Source organism: Paramormyrops kingsleyae, chromosome 23 (genome assembly GCF_048594095.1).
Source record: "Paramormyrops kingsleyae isolate MSU_618 chromosome 23, PKINGS_0.4, whole genome shotgun sequence".
Classification (NCBI taxonomy): domain Eukaryota; kingdom Metazoa; phylum Chordata; class Actinopteri; order Osteoglossiformes; family Mormyridae; genus Paramormyrops; species Paramormyrops kingsleyae.
This window is the reverse complement of record NC_132819.1, coordinates 15,411,244-15,426,810: the sequence shown is the minus strand read 5'-3', so window position 1 is coordinate 15,426,810 and position 15,567 is coordinate 15,411,244. Positions and strand designations below refer to the sequence as shown.

General features: G+C 39.6%; 1 protein-coding gene across 1 annotated transcript; it reads right to left on the bottom strand.

Annotated features, from left to right (window-relative positions):
- Nucleotides 1-6,596: 6,596 nt before the first annotated feature.
- LOC140582011 (uncharacterized) lies at nt 6,597-15,362 on the bottom strand. The gene is made up of 11 exons (XM_072706088.1): nt 15,311-15,362; nt 13,625-14,248; nt 10,781-10,836; nt 10,188-10,214; nt 9,946-9,978; nt 9,682-9,717; nt 8,294-8,329; nt 8,117-8,152; nt 7,780-7,812; nt 7,445-7,471; nt 6,597-6,914 (listed from the first exon to the last, which is right to left on the bottom strand). The coding sequence occupies exons 2-11, from the start codon at nt 13,633-13,635 to the stop codon at nt 6,901-6,903; spliced, it is 309 nt and encodes a 102-aa protein (XP_072562189.1). The 5' UTR covers nt 13,636-14,248; nt 15,311-15,362; the 3' UTR covers nt 6,597-6,900.
- Between the last annotated feature and the right edge of the window lie 205 nt (nt 15,363-15,567).

The window sequence follows — 15,567 nt, the reverse complement described above, 5'->3', positions numbered from 1 at the left end:
GATTAGTCTTGTGCTTATAGGAATATTAAAAGGAAGTGTATAGTCATGTAAGGATTACAAAAGCTATGGGTATTGCTTTTTCAGACCATCGTGCCAGATGGGTGTGTTTTTGTGGCCTTGTTTTCAGTCTTGCTAAGAAATATGTAGCTAGATATTAAATTCTACAAAGGAGTGAAAATGTAGAATAAAGTATTAGAAATATAGCAGATACATTGACATGTATGATGGTCTGTGCTGAGCTTAGCTGTGCAGATGCCTGCTAGCTCCAGTCTGTTTTTCTCAGAGGATGGGGGCCCAGCCAGTGGGCTAAAATTCTGCATGAATGAGCCGGTTAAGTCAGCGGGTCTGAGGCAATCCAGGACAAAGGTACCTCGGGCATCTCCGGGGACTTTATGGGGCACTGGAACGGCGGCCTCTGAAAGGCGAGCATTTAAATTGTCTTCATTGGTAAATTTGTTGCACATCCCAATACTTCTGCCGGCACTGTCACACTCACAGCATTGGATGGTATTAAATTCTACAGGGTTGGATTTCAAAGGGAACAACCCTTGATCTGATAAGCAGAACAAAACGCGTTAATAACTGGGGAAGATGCAGAGACCTACATAATCAGATAATTGACTAAGCTAATTATTACCTTACCTGCTACAATACTCGCTATTGATGGAGCTTGATATTGATTTGTTACTCAACTTGGTGCTGATGAAGTCATTAATAACAACTGGTGAAAGTTATACAGGTTTAGAGAAGATGGGGATCTGACAGTTCCTGGGCTGTGGGTTCGATTTCTAGCCCAGCTCTATGCGTGCGGAGATCTTCCCATGTTCAATAGGAGCTCCTCCCACAGCCTGAAGACGTGTGAGCTCTATAATTTTCACTCTCAGGTGCTTTTGTGTGTAACTATGGCCTGAGATGAGCCAGAACCCCATTCAGGGTGTGCCCAGTCTTGTGTCCAGTGCTTTCTGTAAGAGCTTCCAGACTTACTGTTACAGAAGTACAGAATACGGGCGATGAATTCTCCCTGATCCTACCCTAGCACTGGATTGGGTTACCGCCACTGGTAGCAATTCTGTCCCTTAAGGGTTGAGAAAGGAACATCGACGACACCTGAGAACGGAGGAGGTATAGCTGAAGCGTGTGCCAAAGGCAAAGACCGGCGTTAGCGCGCGAAGTCCAGCGTGTGAACTCGAGGACCGCGTCCCAGCTGAGGTGGAATGGAACAGGTAGCACAGAGAGAAGCTTATCCCGCTCAAAGTGCTGATTCTTGGCTCTCTGCTTTTTCTGACACTATTAGCTGGTCACAGATCAGCACTCCTTGCCACTGCTGAGGGCGGCTACCAGGACATGGTGCTGTACATGTGACCTTTCAGCTGACCCTCAGTGTGGCCCTCTATGTAAGGGAAGGTCCATGGGCGATTCTGCATTACCTGTCTCTGAAGGAATGCAGAGCCAAACAAAGGAACAAAGCCACAGTCATTCAGACAAAGACTTCACTCATCCATCCAGGAGCCCCAACCCAACTCGTGGCATGAGGTACCCAGGGGTTTACATGATGGGGTGTGTCCTTGGTGTTAGGTGAGTACGCTTACGGCCAAAAGCATGAAGGAAACAAGCGTGGAGAAGGACTTAAAAAGAGCACTTTATCTTGCCAATGACTCTGGGGAATTTACCATCCCTGCCCTTTACAGTTCCTCGTTCCTCCTACTTACGTGGCTAGTTCTTTATTGTGCTGAATATAATTCCTTTCATTTTGTTGAGATTGGATGCATGTAATTGAGACTTTCACAGCTTAAAAATTACACCTGAATGGTGCGGGAGCGCCATTTGAGTGCTGAAAAAAGGCTGGTTTCAAACAGAGCCTAATACACGAGAACGCAGCAAGTTTAGTATACAGATAGAGATCATGGCAGATTCAATAAACAGGCAGAGACCACATCCGGTATGTAGACAGACCACAACACATTCATGAAACGGAGACCACAACAGTTTCATTATATGGACAAACACCACAGCGCATTGATTAAACAGACAGACACCTCAGCATGTTGGTCTCACGGAGACCACAGCATGTTTGCTACACAGACAGCAACATGTTTGTTGCCGATGGATATTATGGCACATGTGTGTTCAAATGTAAGCTGAGAGGTTTGTGGGTAACTGCTGGCACTCCTTGGAACCGCCATATCGAGAGAAGAGAGATGAAAACCGCATCAATTCAGAGCACACTGCCGAATTTATTAAAATGTTGCATTCTCACTGGCTGCGATCTTGTTTTGGTAAGAATCATTTCAGCCAAGCACACATAGTCTTGTCTCCGCGGTTTCATAGCAACAAGAGCCCCGCGTCACAACTTTGTGCCTAAACTCAGCTTGCAGTTCCCTTGCATGCTGACAAGGCCATTTGCAAGTTCAGTCAGACTCCCACGCAGTTTTGCCTTAAATAATGCCCCTTTTCGTCCCTTTGTCTGCCAGGAGCTTCACACTGCCAACGGGCTGTCCACTGGCTGGCTTCAACCCCCTTTTGTGAGAAGTCAATGGCTACAGTGTTCATGAAAGGGACAATACTTCCTGACACGGTGAAAGACGTGCTCTCTGACGAATGTGTCCTTCCAAGGCACGAATCGTACCCGGGCAGTTGTGCCTAGTCATGTTGAAGGCACACGGAAAAATATTTGTGCATTTTTTGGCATCCTCTGGGCATGTTTTAAGAACTGTACATGCCGACAATCAAGAACGCCTCAACAATCTTAAGGGTGCCAGTTTGTATTATATTCCACTAACCCTGATCTGTTACACTCAAATATAATTGGTAATTAGACTGCGGAAAGTGAGAACTCTCCTGCTACAAGTGGCATAATAAAAATATACCCAAATATGTATTGAGTCATAATTATATTGTTTATTTAACTGTAAAGAGCTTCTAAGCAATATTATTTTCAGGTAAAAAAAAAAGCTTCATCCCTCAAGATCAGCACACTAAATCTAAAGGAATGAAAAAATTGTTTGGATGACGTTGTGGAAAATGAGCAAATTCACCCAAGAGTCTGACAGATACTTACTAAACATTAATGAATATAATCAATTGCATTGTTTTATTGGACAGGTGATTTATTTCAGTTCCAGAATTTTCTTTTTGCCCCGTTCTTGCTTTCCTTCCTCAGAGAAACGCGCAGCGTGTGACTGAGCCGTAGGTGTTATTTATTTTTATGTGTCCTTGAATGGGGCCCGTCAGTCTCCGGATTTTGCCTACTTTTTCCCATAAACAGAGCTTCTAGCTGGCGGCCTTTTGACTACACAAACACCAAGAAAAAACACTTTGGATTAAATGCAGCCTATAATGCGAACCGGTGACACGTATCGCTTTAAAATTTGCCTGCGTGTATCCAAATATCAAATGAATCCAAGTCATTTTAGATCATGACATATTCGCCATATAAGTTTCATATACCACCTGTGTTTCATTCTCATTTAAGAAAAATATACAAAAACAGAATTTGCTACAAGGCTAATCAAGGCTGATATTATATTAATTCAGTTTTATTTACTGTCTACTTTAATGTGAACTATTTAATGTCTAAATCAATGTCTAGTTTTTAAGTGCCTTTGTGTAGTTTTGTGCTGTCTAATCTGGTCAGATGTAATATGTTACTGACTGGAGGGTTAGAATAACAATTCATATATATGGATGTACAAAAGGCAAATAAATAATCTTAATATTGATAATTAGCTATTAATTAGATTCACAGGTCTAATGTACATAAGTTAGAAGCTGTTCCAGAAAGTTCTTTGTGGTGATGAAAAAATATATAGCATGAAGCACCTGTAGTGTGTATGTGCTTTTCAAACAACATTCCCTTGTTGTTGTTCCATTTGTGTCTTTATAAGGAGTTTACATTAGTTGGCTATTTAGTCAGCTTTGTACGACGGCTTTTTCATGCACTTTTGATTAGCTCATACTTCACCCCTAGGACTAATAACCTGCAATGATAATTATTTCAATAAAATAATGAATTTATTTAATTTAATTACGTATTGAGCAGAATAAAATTTGAACAACAAAACAGCAGTGACCTAAATCAATTGAGACCTAATGACTGAAATTAATTGAAAAACAGTAGGAGTCATTAAATATGGGTTTGGTTTAATATCATTTGAATCATAATCGACTGTCGAATTAAGGCTAATTTTGTAAAACTTAATTTTGTTAAACTGAACAAAAACAACACACTATGGATTGTAAAGACCAGCACTGGGCTTCATTCAAATAATTAGCCTCAACAGTGCTCTGTATGTCTTACAAAACCCATGTGGTCATTTGAACTTACACCAGCATTCTTTGTTTTCATCTTGAATCATAGGGCATTTCAGTTTAAAATACTATATTGGCATTTCATGAAAATTCACATTAAATGGCTTATTTCAGACTCACTCTTATGTGAAAGAGAGCCCTGTTTCACAGACTTGAAGTTAATGCTTAAAAAAAAAAATCTGCAATGCCATTGACTTCCATTTACAGGAAATCCCTACCTAATGAATGAAAACAATACTCTGAGTATTTATTCAGTTTCTCTGTCTTTCGTCTAAAATATCTAAGCCGCATAAAGCATATGTGGTCTGGTAAGAATGGTGCAGAATGGTTCTAGATGGATCAGGATTTTTAATAGTAAAAAAAGAGGTGTAGGGTAATCACCATTTCATACATATGATTGAGTATGTACAGAAAGAATGTAAGGAAACATGGATGGATATCTGAAGTGCCATTTTCTCCCTTACGCAAAAGAGCTAAAATAACTGTATAAAAGCAGCATGGTAACTTTATAAATCCCACTGCTGAGGTAACACTAGACTGGGCATAAGTTAAAATTAAGTAGGAGCAAATGGTCAAAGATGAGTTTGCTGCGTTTCAGGTTAGAGTTGCACCCCAGAGCGGAAGGGCTGTGACCGCAGCCCAAATGACTGCTTGTAATTCTGATCCTCCTGATCCCAATATGGTGCCTGTTGAAACAGATATTGGGGGGAAGCTGCGCTTGATTACCGGGGTAACAGAGCTGCATTGTGAGGGGATTCCCGTACCTCCGAAGAGCACGATAATTAGTGCAGCGCGGCCTGAACTGCTCCTAGACGCTTATGTTCAGCGTCCGGCATGTTCCGAGGCCCTCTGGTGTGTAATAAGTTTCCCAGTGCTCCCAGATACTTCAGGGAGTGCACATCATCCCGTCGATACATTTTACTTCCTAGATAATCTCCCTGATTACATTCTGTTCAGGTCAATCTGTTTGTCAATCTTTGTTTGACAAACAGGTGACTGCCTGTCAGTAAGGAGTGACGTAAGGAGTGACGTGCCGCCAGACTCCGATTTATTCTCGCCTTTCTTCATTAGAAGCTATCATGATGTCTTTTTAGGTCTCTGCTGAGATGCCTGTGAAGATGCCTTTTTTATTCCCTCTTTCATTGTCAGCATGGTGCACTGTATAATGCCCCTAATAATGCCTTTTGACTTCCTTTCTAATTCCCCCCTTTGGCTTGTGTGAAGAGCTGGCATTGTGTAGGAGAACCATCAGCTCCCAGTCTAAAATACTAACCCAGGGTACTTTTCCAGGCTGTTTCTCAGTAGATATTACAGGAAGCCTGAATCCTCCATTGAATGTTCCCCCCAAAAAAAATAAATAAACAAATTATGTAATTTGAGCAGAGGATGTTTGTAACCTCTAGAGCTCAATTCTGCGAGAGATTATCACATATCCTGTGGTATCGAGAGAGACGTTCACCAAATAACTGCTATATCTCGCTTTGTGATTCTGAAGAGCAGCTCAAAGAAAACCCAAGAAGGTAAAATCACAGGAGGGATCACTGAACTGGGAAAGGCTGTGGAATGGAGCGTCTTCTGGCTACTTTTTGATGTTAAAGAGGAACAGAGTCAGCACAGCATAACTGCAGGTTCGAAGGTTAGATTAAGTAAGCAGGTATTTGGGACCTGGGTGACATGGGTAAAAAGGAAGAACAGGCTGTTGCCTTCCGGGATTGGGTCTGAGGGCTCTCAGATCTGAGGGCTCTTTACGTCTAATGAGAAACCAGAAGGAACTTAGATGCGTTCATTCACATCGTAGGAAGTTAGTATCGTATCCAATAGCATTTGGGGAATATCATTCATGAAACTAAGCGAGCTACTGGGAAATGGTAGTATGATAGTGGAGGATAATTGTCAAGGTGTGACGAATAAGGTATAGAGTTTTTATAATTTCAGTTATGTTTGTTCTGAAAATCATGAGAGTGAATACAGTCTATTCAGGAAGGTCATGTTGCATTCATGATGATTGGATTACTGTCATGACAATGAGTGGCAGATTGAAAATATTTAAGCAGCTATCTGTGACGTAAACTCCTGCCTGCGTGAACCAGAGTACCTGGAATTATTATCATTATTATTATTATTATAAACATGGCTCTTAAGTAATGCAAGTGTACTTTGTGGTTTTAGATGTTAAATTTTATGTGAGGCACCTTAAAAAGGTCTAGAAGGTGTTTGTGAAAGTTTAAAGTTAAACATTTTATATAACATTGAAAACGATACTGGAAACCACCATGCAAATTGTCTGCTTGAATTTTATTAAGTAGGGAGTAAAGTAAGAGAGAAAGGGGATACATTTTGTGTGGTTTGTTAAAAAAAAAAAAAAAAATTAAATGTCCTGTTTAAAAAATGTATAAAATGATGAATGCATAAAAAATGAAAAAGGGAGAAAAAATATTTTTGATTGAAATACTGACTTTTTATCACCAGCAAGTTTTCAAAAAGTCTGTAGTCTAAGGGCTACACGCTAAAGCTTTAAATAAAACACGGTCTTCGGGGAGACAGCACCAAGCACCAGTCATAGGTAACTCCATTGCGATTCTTGGGCCTCAATTAGCGTTTGCCTGCTAACGATAAATGAAAATATATGTGAGTATATAATAATCATCGTTTTAAATTTCGTACTAGCATGCAAAAGCAAATTGATTTTAGACAAATACAAATACGAAAGATTTGTAGGCCTACTCCTCTTGTGTAATGCCGATTTGAGATAATACTGCCGCCATCTGGCTAGGGTTAGTAGCAATGTTTTTGGCGACTTAAACAATCATGCCATTTTATTACAGAAAACTGCATGGAAGTTTAATATAAAACATGTTTTCGGGGACACAAATCATGAAACGTTTTTCCACGTTAAAAAGCACTATAAAAGAAAGACTTGGCTTATGCGGCGACTTCCGTCGGTGCCGTTCTGAGTGTGGAATGCAATGATTAATGTAATAATAGGAGATCTGCAGAGTTGTCCGATGCTGGGTGCCTGAATCATTTTTATGAAATCTTTCGTTTTGTAGTTGTTGCTTTCCTATGGGGGAGTGTAACTTATTCGGTTTTTATTAGAAATTCCATGCAGAGCAGAACTAAGTTGATTTTTACAAACCTTCCTCTGAGTTTCGGCTCTGGTTCTCTAAAAAAAGACAAATATCTTTAATGCAGACAGTCTTCATAATAATACATATTTGTTAGCTATTTATAACATTCCAACCAGGGCTGGTAATTATAAGCTCTCCTTGGGTGAGAGATTAAAAGAAAGAGTGAGTACAAAGAACTACTAGCCCGGAATTAATGGAAAAAAATTAATATAGGACTACATTTTTTAACTGGCCCAGTTGGTTCTTTCATTGCAGCACTGTCAAATTCAAGTAATTCAATGTGTCGTATCTGATTAAGTTTAAGACAGAAGTGAGTGCCAAGCGAAATCAGTGTATTAATTACCGTCTTGGTCCTCGACGCTGGATTTGCTGCCATCTAGTGAACAGTTTGGAAATAATATAAAATGCACGATAAGAAAGTACACCTACTTACACCTGTATTACACAGCATTGCCAAACTGCATAATTTAATTACACAAAACAAAACCTTTAAGTGCATGCAAAACACACATTTTAGTTGTTATATTTTTCGTTTAACGTCAGAGATCAGGTGTCCTGTTGTTTCTTATATGTTAAATATTATTTCGGACAGTATTTATGCTTTATAAGCTCATCGCGCCCGCATTACCGTGCCGAATTTTGTATGACGACACGGTGCGAAACAAAACACGTAGGCCTACCTGCACCTTCAGTCACATCATTGCCGAAATATTGTCCTTCAAAGAGACCAAATTAAAGGGATTCAGCTCGTAGTAGTACATCGAGTGATTTACATTTACTGGCTTGCAAGAGTACTAGCGTCTCTGTGGTAGTAGTAGTACCGGCTGGTGTCGTTCTAATAATAGTAATCAACTCACCGTAGTTTGCGGTTTCTGAGCTTGTGCTGCTTAGATCTATAAAACGTAAGGATATGTTAATGATCACTACGAGGTCCCTTCTTAATTATTCAAGCTATTAGGATAATCACTGGCATAGAACATTAAGCTATATATATATATATTTATTTTTTTTTTCCAGTGGTCTCACCTCCTGCACCACCTGGTCCCCATATGGGAAAACTCTATTTTATAAAAATCTGTGACTGCAATGAAAAAACTAAAAATGCAAAAACTCTTGTATTTTGTTTGGTTACTTATGGTTATGGTTAGGGCTGGGTTGGGGTTAAGGTTGACATAGCATTAGCATTTTTCCCATAGAAATGAATGAGCAGTCCCCAAAAAGATATCATTACACAACTGTGTGTGTGTGTGTTTGTATGTTTGTCTCATCTTCTCTTGTATCCTCCATGAGTCCAAACCCAGGCAGTCAGGTTAACAGGTCTTTCAGTTGCCTGCAATGTATGTACCTTCTGATCCATTAGCTTCTGGCGATTCTTTTCTGGGTATTTTCAGACATGTTATGCTTCAAAATACCTCTAGATGGCAGTAAAGGATTGTGGAAATGAACATCCGCTGACTCACAAAACTTGTACGTCATATATTGCTTTCTTTCATGTTTTTGAGGGTATTAATATAAATAATGGCATTAAATAAGCTTGTGGTTATGTGTCAGGGCAAACAGGACAGCGACTGATATTTATTTAATTAACATTTCAGTCTTTTAGGCATTATGTGTGAGGCCTTTACTGAAAAACGTATTCACCTGTTTACGCTTGTCTTGTCTACGTACACAAGTATTGTTTCACCCTTAACCCATAGCGTAAAATACTCGATTAATATCAGAAGTAGCCTCTGAAGCAGCATAGGCGGTCGCCTAGGGTGCCATTTCATAAGTTAATCTGCTAATAGGGCAGATCCCTGGGAAAGGGCGCCCAATAGCCATTCTACCCACTCGTTCAGCGAAATATAGCGTGAAATATTATATACCGAGAGGGATATTAGTGTATAATCAGTTAGTATAAGCAGTACCCCTGAACTAGGGCATGCAAGGATTCAGAGGCTACTTCTGATATTAATCGAGTATTTTACGCTATGGGTTAAGGGTGAAACAATACTGAATAACTAAATCTTAATACCCTGTCGCTGAGTCCCATTCAGCAGTCAGATTCAGCATGCAGTTGTTTAAACTTAAGGTATGGTGGACGTTGTACACAGAAGTGAAGGGCTACAGGTGAGTTTCACATTCCATTGAAAACACTAAAGAAGTCAAAGAGATTTTCTGGGTGTTTTAGAATGATTTCTGACGCGGGCTGTTTAGGATTTAGTATGTGTGTTACATGGCCTGTTGCCTCTACCAGCACACTTACCCTTAAGCTGGTTGGAGGATATGGTGTTCAGGCTCCCTATGCAGTCAAAAGAAAAATAATATTAACCGCCTAAGGTATTTATACTAGTGTTTCCCAATCCGGTCCTCAGGGACCCACAGTCGGTCCATGTTTTTGCTCCCTACCAAACAGTCCACATTTTTGCTCCTGGCAGGGAGCTGAATTGGGAAACACTGATTTCTACCAAGCAACAAGGTTAAATATTTTTGAATATGGCTGAGCCAGTGAAAGTGTGAATGCCTTTACCCGTGGGAGCTTCTTCTGAGGTTGAGTCTTGGCCTGTGTGTTAGAGAGGAGATGGACGTCAAGAGATTGCAAGACATGTAAATTGACAGCTTTTTGTCTGTGTTACAGCTCTGGGCGTTTGAAACAAACGTCACAGTACAATCATAAAGGTGTTTTAATACCATAATAATGAGAAATTACATTTAAAGGAATCCTGAATTTGTAAAATTCGTTTGTAGTTAGAGAACTGAAAGTTTGCTGACCTGTAGACATGGCTTGTGTGCCCCCATCTGAAACACAAACACACACACACAAGATGTTTATATTTATATCATTCTGGGGACTCTCCATTCATTTCTATGGGCATAACCTTAATTCCAGCTATCACAACCTTAACCCCTATCCAATCTTAACCTTAGCCATAAGTAGCCAAACAAAATACAAGCTATGTGGCATTTTTAGTTTTTTGATTGCAGTCACAGATTTTTATGAAATTAAGTTTCCCCTTGTGGGGACCAAAAAAGTGTCCCCACAAGGTCAAAATAACATGCTTTTATGTAATATGTAATATATGCATAGCTCACATACACAGAGATTTTATTTATTTAGCTCTCTTTTTCTTTCTTTGTGGGGACTCTTCATTCAACACAAGTGCATTCTGCACCCAGGAATCAACTGTTTTTTAAGAAAGATCTGCTGTACAAAAGAAAAGCTTGTGGGGAAATTGGGGGGGTTCCAGAAGATGACTCTGGCTTAACTGCCTCCTCTTCACCTTTTGAATCAGTGGTCTCACCACCCACCCCTTACAAGTGCGTGCCTGAGACCCAACTGAACCAGGTACCCCTCAAACACTCACCTCCCTCAACATCACCTTGCACAAGAAACAGTGCCACGGTGAGGATGAAAATATTCCTGCAGAATAAAACCAAATAAGACCAATGAAGTATCTACGAGGACACCATGAAATGCAAATATAACTTTGTAAAATATAAACTTGGACTGTGACATTTCCTTTGTTTGTGTTGTTATATGGCCGTAAGCTGGACATGCGAATGCAAAAAGTCAGTTAAAAAAACACACTGATCTTTTCTTGATCCAGTTCAACTAATGGGAACATGTCCGAATGGGTGATCGTATTGTAGGATTTATGAACAGTGAACAGTAACCGAAGCCATTAATCATGAATTTGCACAGCCATAAAAACCATGAAATAAGTCTTTGATTTACAGTTGAGTTTTTCCACAGATGATCAGTCTCAAATCAAGGCCCAGTAAAATGAACGCTTTGGTGAAAGGTAGATTATTTTATTATAGCCATTTCAATCGATAGGGTAACTGGGGATTCTGATGGTAAAATGACTGCAGTGTTATCCCTTATCACAGAAATTGAAGGAGAAATCTTTTCTGGTCATATGAATAACTAAACAAAACTATTCTCTGGGAGCCGCGGGGCACAGGACTCCTTAAAGCAAACCCCATACCCTCCTCTTGCTGATTGACTTGCCACAACCTGAAAGCCCAATTTTGGGTTGAACCCCTTGTCTGCAAATCTGCCTTCGCCTCCGGCATGTGAGCTCGAACAGCAGCATAGCCACTGGTGGGGTTCAGGTGCCTGGCACGAGGTGGGTCAGTAGCTTTCAGCACATCTTCTGCACTGTTGAATTTGGACCTTTCCCTAACTATTGGATAAGTTTTGTTCCTTATCATGTGTTATAGTAGATATCAAGGCTGACAGCACTCATTTTGGAATATTATTTGATACCTACAGTACTGTGCAAAAGTCTTAGGCAGCCAATGAAAATTATTTTTAAATGATGTTCATGTTGCCATAAAGCTATGATGTTACGTCTGTCAAACTATATCAGCTTAGTCATTCAAAACCTCTCCTAATGTCACCCCAGTATTTCCAGTAACCACCCAATACACCCATGTAGTTTTTGACTGGACCACTAACACACCTTGTTTGGCTAATCAATACCTCAGTGAGTTATTTAAGCTAATTAATTATTTGAGCTGGTTGTAAAATTTAACAAAACTCATGGAATGGCTGGGGTGCCCTTACGGGGCGGTTTGGGAACTGAAAGCGGTGTTCATCAAGCCATCCAACTGGATATCAGTAACATTTTGAAGAACAGAATAAATCCCTGTTAGTTGTTATTGTTGCGATGGGTAATTTGCATATCTTCTAATGTGTTTTTTCTGAGCAAATATACAGCCACGGAAAAAATTAAGAGATTGCAGCACAATTTTTTGTTTCAATCATTTCTCAGTTTATGGTTGTGTGAATAATCCAATTTTTTAGCAAACTGCAGCCTGGTTCTGTGTTTCTTATCAATTAAGGGCTTCTTCCTTGCTTTATTGGACTTCAGCCCTGCTTCTAGGAGCCTGATACACACTGTCTTAGCCGTGCACTTCACACCTGCACTTAATGTTTCCCATTCCTTTTTAAGGTCACTTGATGTCATTGTCTGATTCATGAGAAACTGTCAGATAAGTTAATGGTCATCTCTGGCATTAGTATACCCCTTCTGCCCTTTACCTGGCTGGTTTCTGATCATTCCCAGTGTCTCCTGCTTCACCATATTCTTGTGTACTGCTGTCTTAGAAATTTTGAACCTGGAAGCATCCTGGTGCTCAGCATAGCCTTCTGCCAGCAGAACCAGGATTAAACCATGATTTAAAAATGCAGATATGTTTAAAAATATAGAGTGGTCTCTACATTTTATCTACAGCTGTACACTTACTACCCAGATAAAGAGCTATAGATATTTTCTTTAATTACCAAAGACATTTGCACAGTACTGTATAACTGTATGAGGTCAATAACTGATAAATGTACTTTCCCTCAAGATATTAATTTGCTATTTTGAAATCATTATATTTGCGGAATTAAAGCATGCTAATTCAAATATATGTCCATCTGTCCACCTTGAAATTGGTCTTCTTGGTAAGCGTCACGTTTTGGATGCATATATAAAATACTCTATAAAATGGAATCGTTACCCTAATAAGCAGCTATAAAATTATAATTTAATTAAAATAACTGCTTAATTAAAATAATATGTTTAATAATATGGTGTAAATTCAATATTTGAAATGACTAACCTATTCTGATCTTACAGAATAGTTGTTTATTAAATTTTAATGTGGTTGTTCTGGATTACAGATATCTGTAGGTATGAATACGTTCATAGCACAGGACACAGGAGGACGGAGTTGGATGGAATAGGCATGTGATGTGTAGGCATCCAAGCCTTAATTTTTCATACATGACTGTCACAAGTTTAATTAAAATTTAAGATTTAAGTCTACCATAGAATTGCTTCTAACTAAGTATTTTTAGATTTTTTCTTTAGATCTGAGGTACTTTTTAAAAAGATTTCACAAAGCATTCAGGTGTCACATGGACAGAAATTCATTAGACCTTTATAAGTTTTATTTTGCTAAATGTAATGCTGTAGGACTGTAGAGATTATTTTCAAGCAATAAGCATTTTTACCAAGTGCTAATGTAATGATGAGCGTGGAAGTCAGACATCCGACATGACATAATAACTCACAAGACTAGAAATTAGATGAAGAAAAGCAACAGCATATCACCTTAAAAGCAGCCCGACAAGATGGAAAACCACACAGAGAATATACACACATGACATACTTGTCCAGATCATTCCACAAAGCATGAATGTCCTAAGTACTTACCTGCAGAACATCTTTGGAGGTTGAGGAGTCTTTGATAGTGTAGCACACAGCTAAATATTGCACCCCTATCTTTTTTTTTCCAAGACCACAGAGATGCCTCAGCTTTTATATCTTTTCAAATGCCATGAAGGATAAGGGGACTGCCCCCCTTTGTAGTTTACTTGTGAAAAAAGAAAAAAAAAAAAACAGCACCATCTTGGATTTCAGTAATTGCGTCCTTAACGTAAGGATCCGTGTGTCTGTCTGTGTAGATTTTGTCAAAAGGGCCTCTTATCCCCGTCTGCACAACTACACGTCACAGAACACCTTTTGTTACCTGGGCCATTTTTCCACAATATATGTTTTTTTTCCCTCTACTACTGAAAGTCCCTTCACTTCTCCGGGGGAAAGGAGAAGCCGTAGTTCTTCAAAGTTCACATTCTCCGGTACAGTAGCTGAAGGAGTTTTAAATGCCGGTGCCAGGGAACGAGGTCATATACCCCACGCCAGACTGCACCGATGACAGCAAGATTTGAATGCCAAAATCCAACCTTTCTGATCACACAGCACCATACTGCATCGAGCAAAGGATGGCTGCTCCTTTGTACGCTGTACAGATGTGCTTCTCTTTCAGAAGGGGAATCCCTACATCAGATGGATGCAAATACAGCAGAATGGTTACTAAGACTACGAGAAATGATCTAGCCTGGCACAAATATATACTGTTGACCAGTGGGTGTTTTCTCAAAAGAAAGACATTGTTTATAAAAAGGTTTTGTAAGCCATATATACTTCTATTGTCACATGACAAAGCAAAGCACTGCCCATATGTGGCGAAATCCTTGGAGTAAAACTGAGTCACTGTCAGTACAATGGTTGACATCAACATATTCTTTTGAGCTGCTAACAAAAGCGGCTTCATTTGACATGATTCAGTCACACATCTGGATAGATCCTGTAATGTTTTCTAGAACCTCATCTCCGAGATGTTCTGCTCTAGTGTCAGATATAGCATTGAATGTCAGACACCATCCTAAATATTAGACAATTGAGATCATCAGAAACATTTCAGAATTCGATGACTGACATCACAGAGTTTTGGGGCCTCTTGTTACCGCCTATTTTTATCATGGCAATGTGATGACAATGTGTCTGATGTCCCAGTGAATTACTGCTCTGAGTAGACAATGTTTAACGGCGCATATGCAAAGAAAGGTTAGGTATTAAAGCGCTTGGCTAAAGCAGTTTCCATTAACAGGCTTTTATGACATTTATGTTGAAGAATAGAAATACAGTCCATACATGCATAGGTGTGGCTCTATTTGACAGATAAGTGACCAAGACTAGTGCCCTTGTCAGTCCCTCGGAATCCTGCCTATGACTGTCACTCGATTCCCTAGTTTGTTTTTATCAGACTGAACAACTGCCAGTAGAAATGAATAGACAAGTGTTTGGTGAAGACAGGAAGTCAAACCCATCTAGGTTTTATGTTTCCTGAATTTGTATGGAGCTCTACTGTAAATGGGTTGGGTCCCCTCTCTGTACAGTACAGGGGTCAGAACGACGATAATAACGGTAGGAGCTCACGGTATTACAGTTACCTCTCACACGTTCCTATTTATTTAGCAGTAATCCAGCGCCCTGTCAACGGAGTCTTGTGTCGCTTAGTTGAAAGGATCGCTCTCTAAAAGCGTAAGAGATAATTACCGAGTAAGACTCCCGCATTTTCCCAGTCGGGAGTGGTCAGTCAAGTGGTTTTGACTCTTTTAAAGGATGCCATTTGGCTGCAAATGCTTTGAAAGCCAGTAAGGTCACATGTGGGTGTGACGTCCCTTTGGCAGCCTACACTGTTCAGGCTTATTTTAAAGTGGACCTATTCTGCTGTTAAAGTATTTAAATATACTGTTTTCTGAATTTTAATAAGTATCACTCACAAACAGTATATATGTTCTGAAAACTGCAAT

Excerpts from the sequence above, each read along its gene's own strand:
- LOC140582011 (XM_072706088.1), bottom strand. Across the intron at positions 9,979-10,187 it reads CACACAAGCCATGTCTACAG|GCCAAGACTCAACCTCAGAA; the intron begins GTCAGCAAACTT and ends TCTAACACACAG. Across the intron at positions 7,813-8,116 it reads TGATGTGACTGAAGGTGCAG|ATGGCAGCAAATCCAGCGTC; the intron begins GTAGGCCTACGT and ends ACTGTTCACTAG.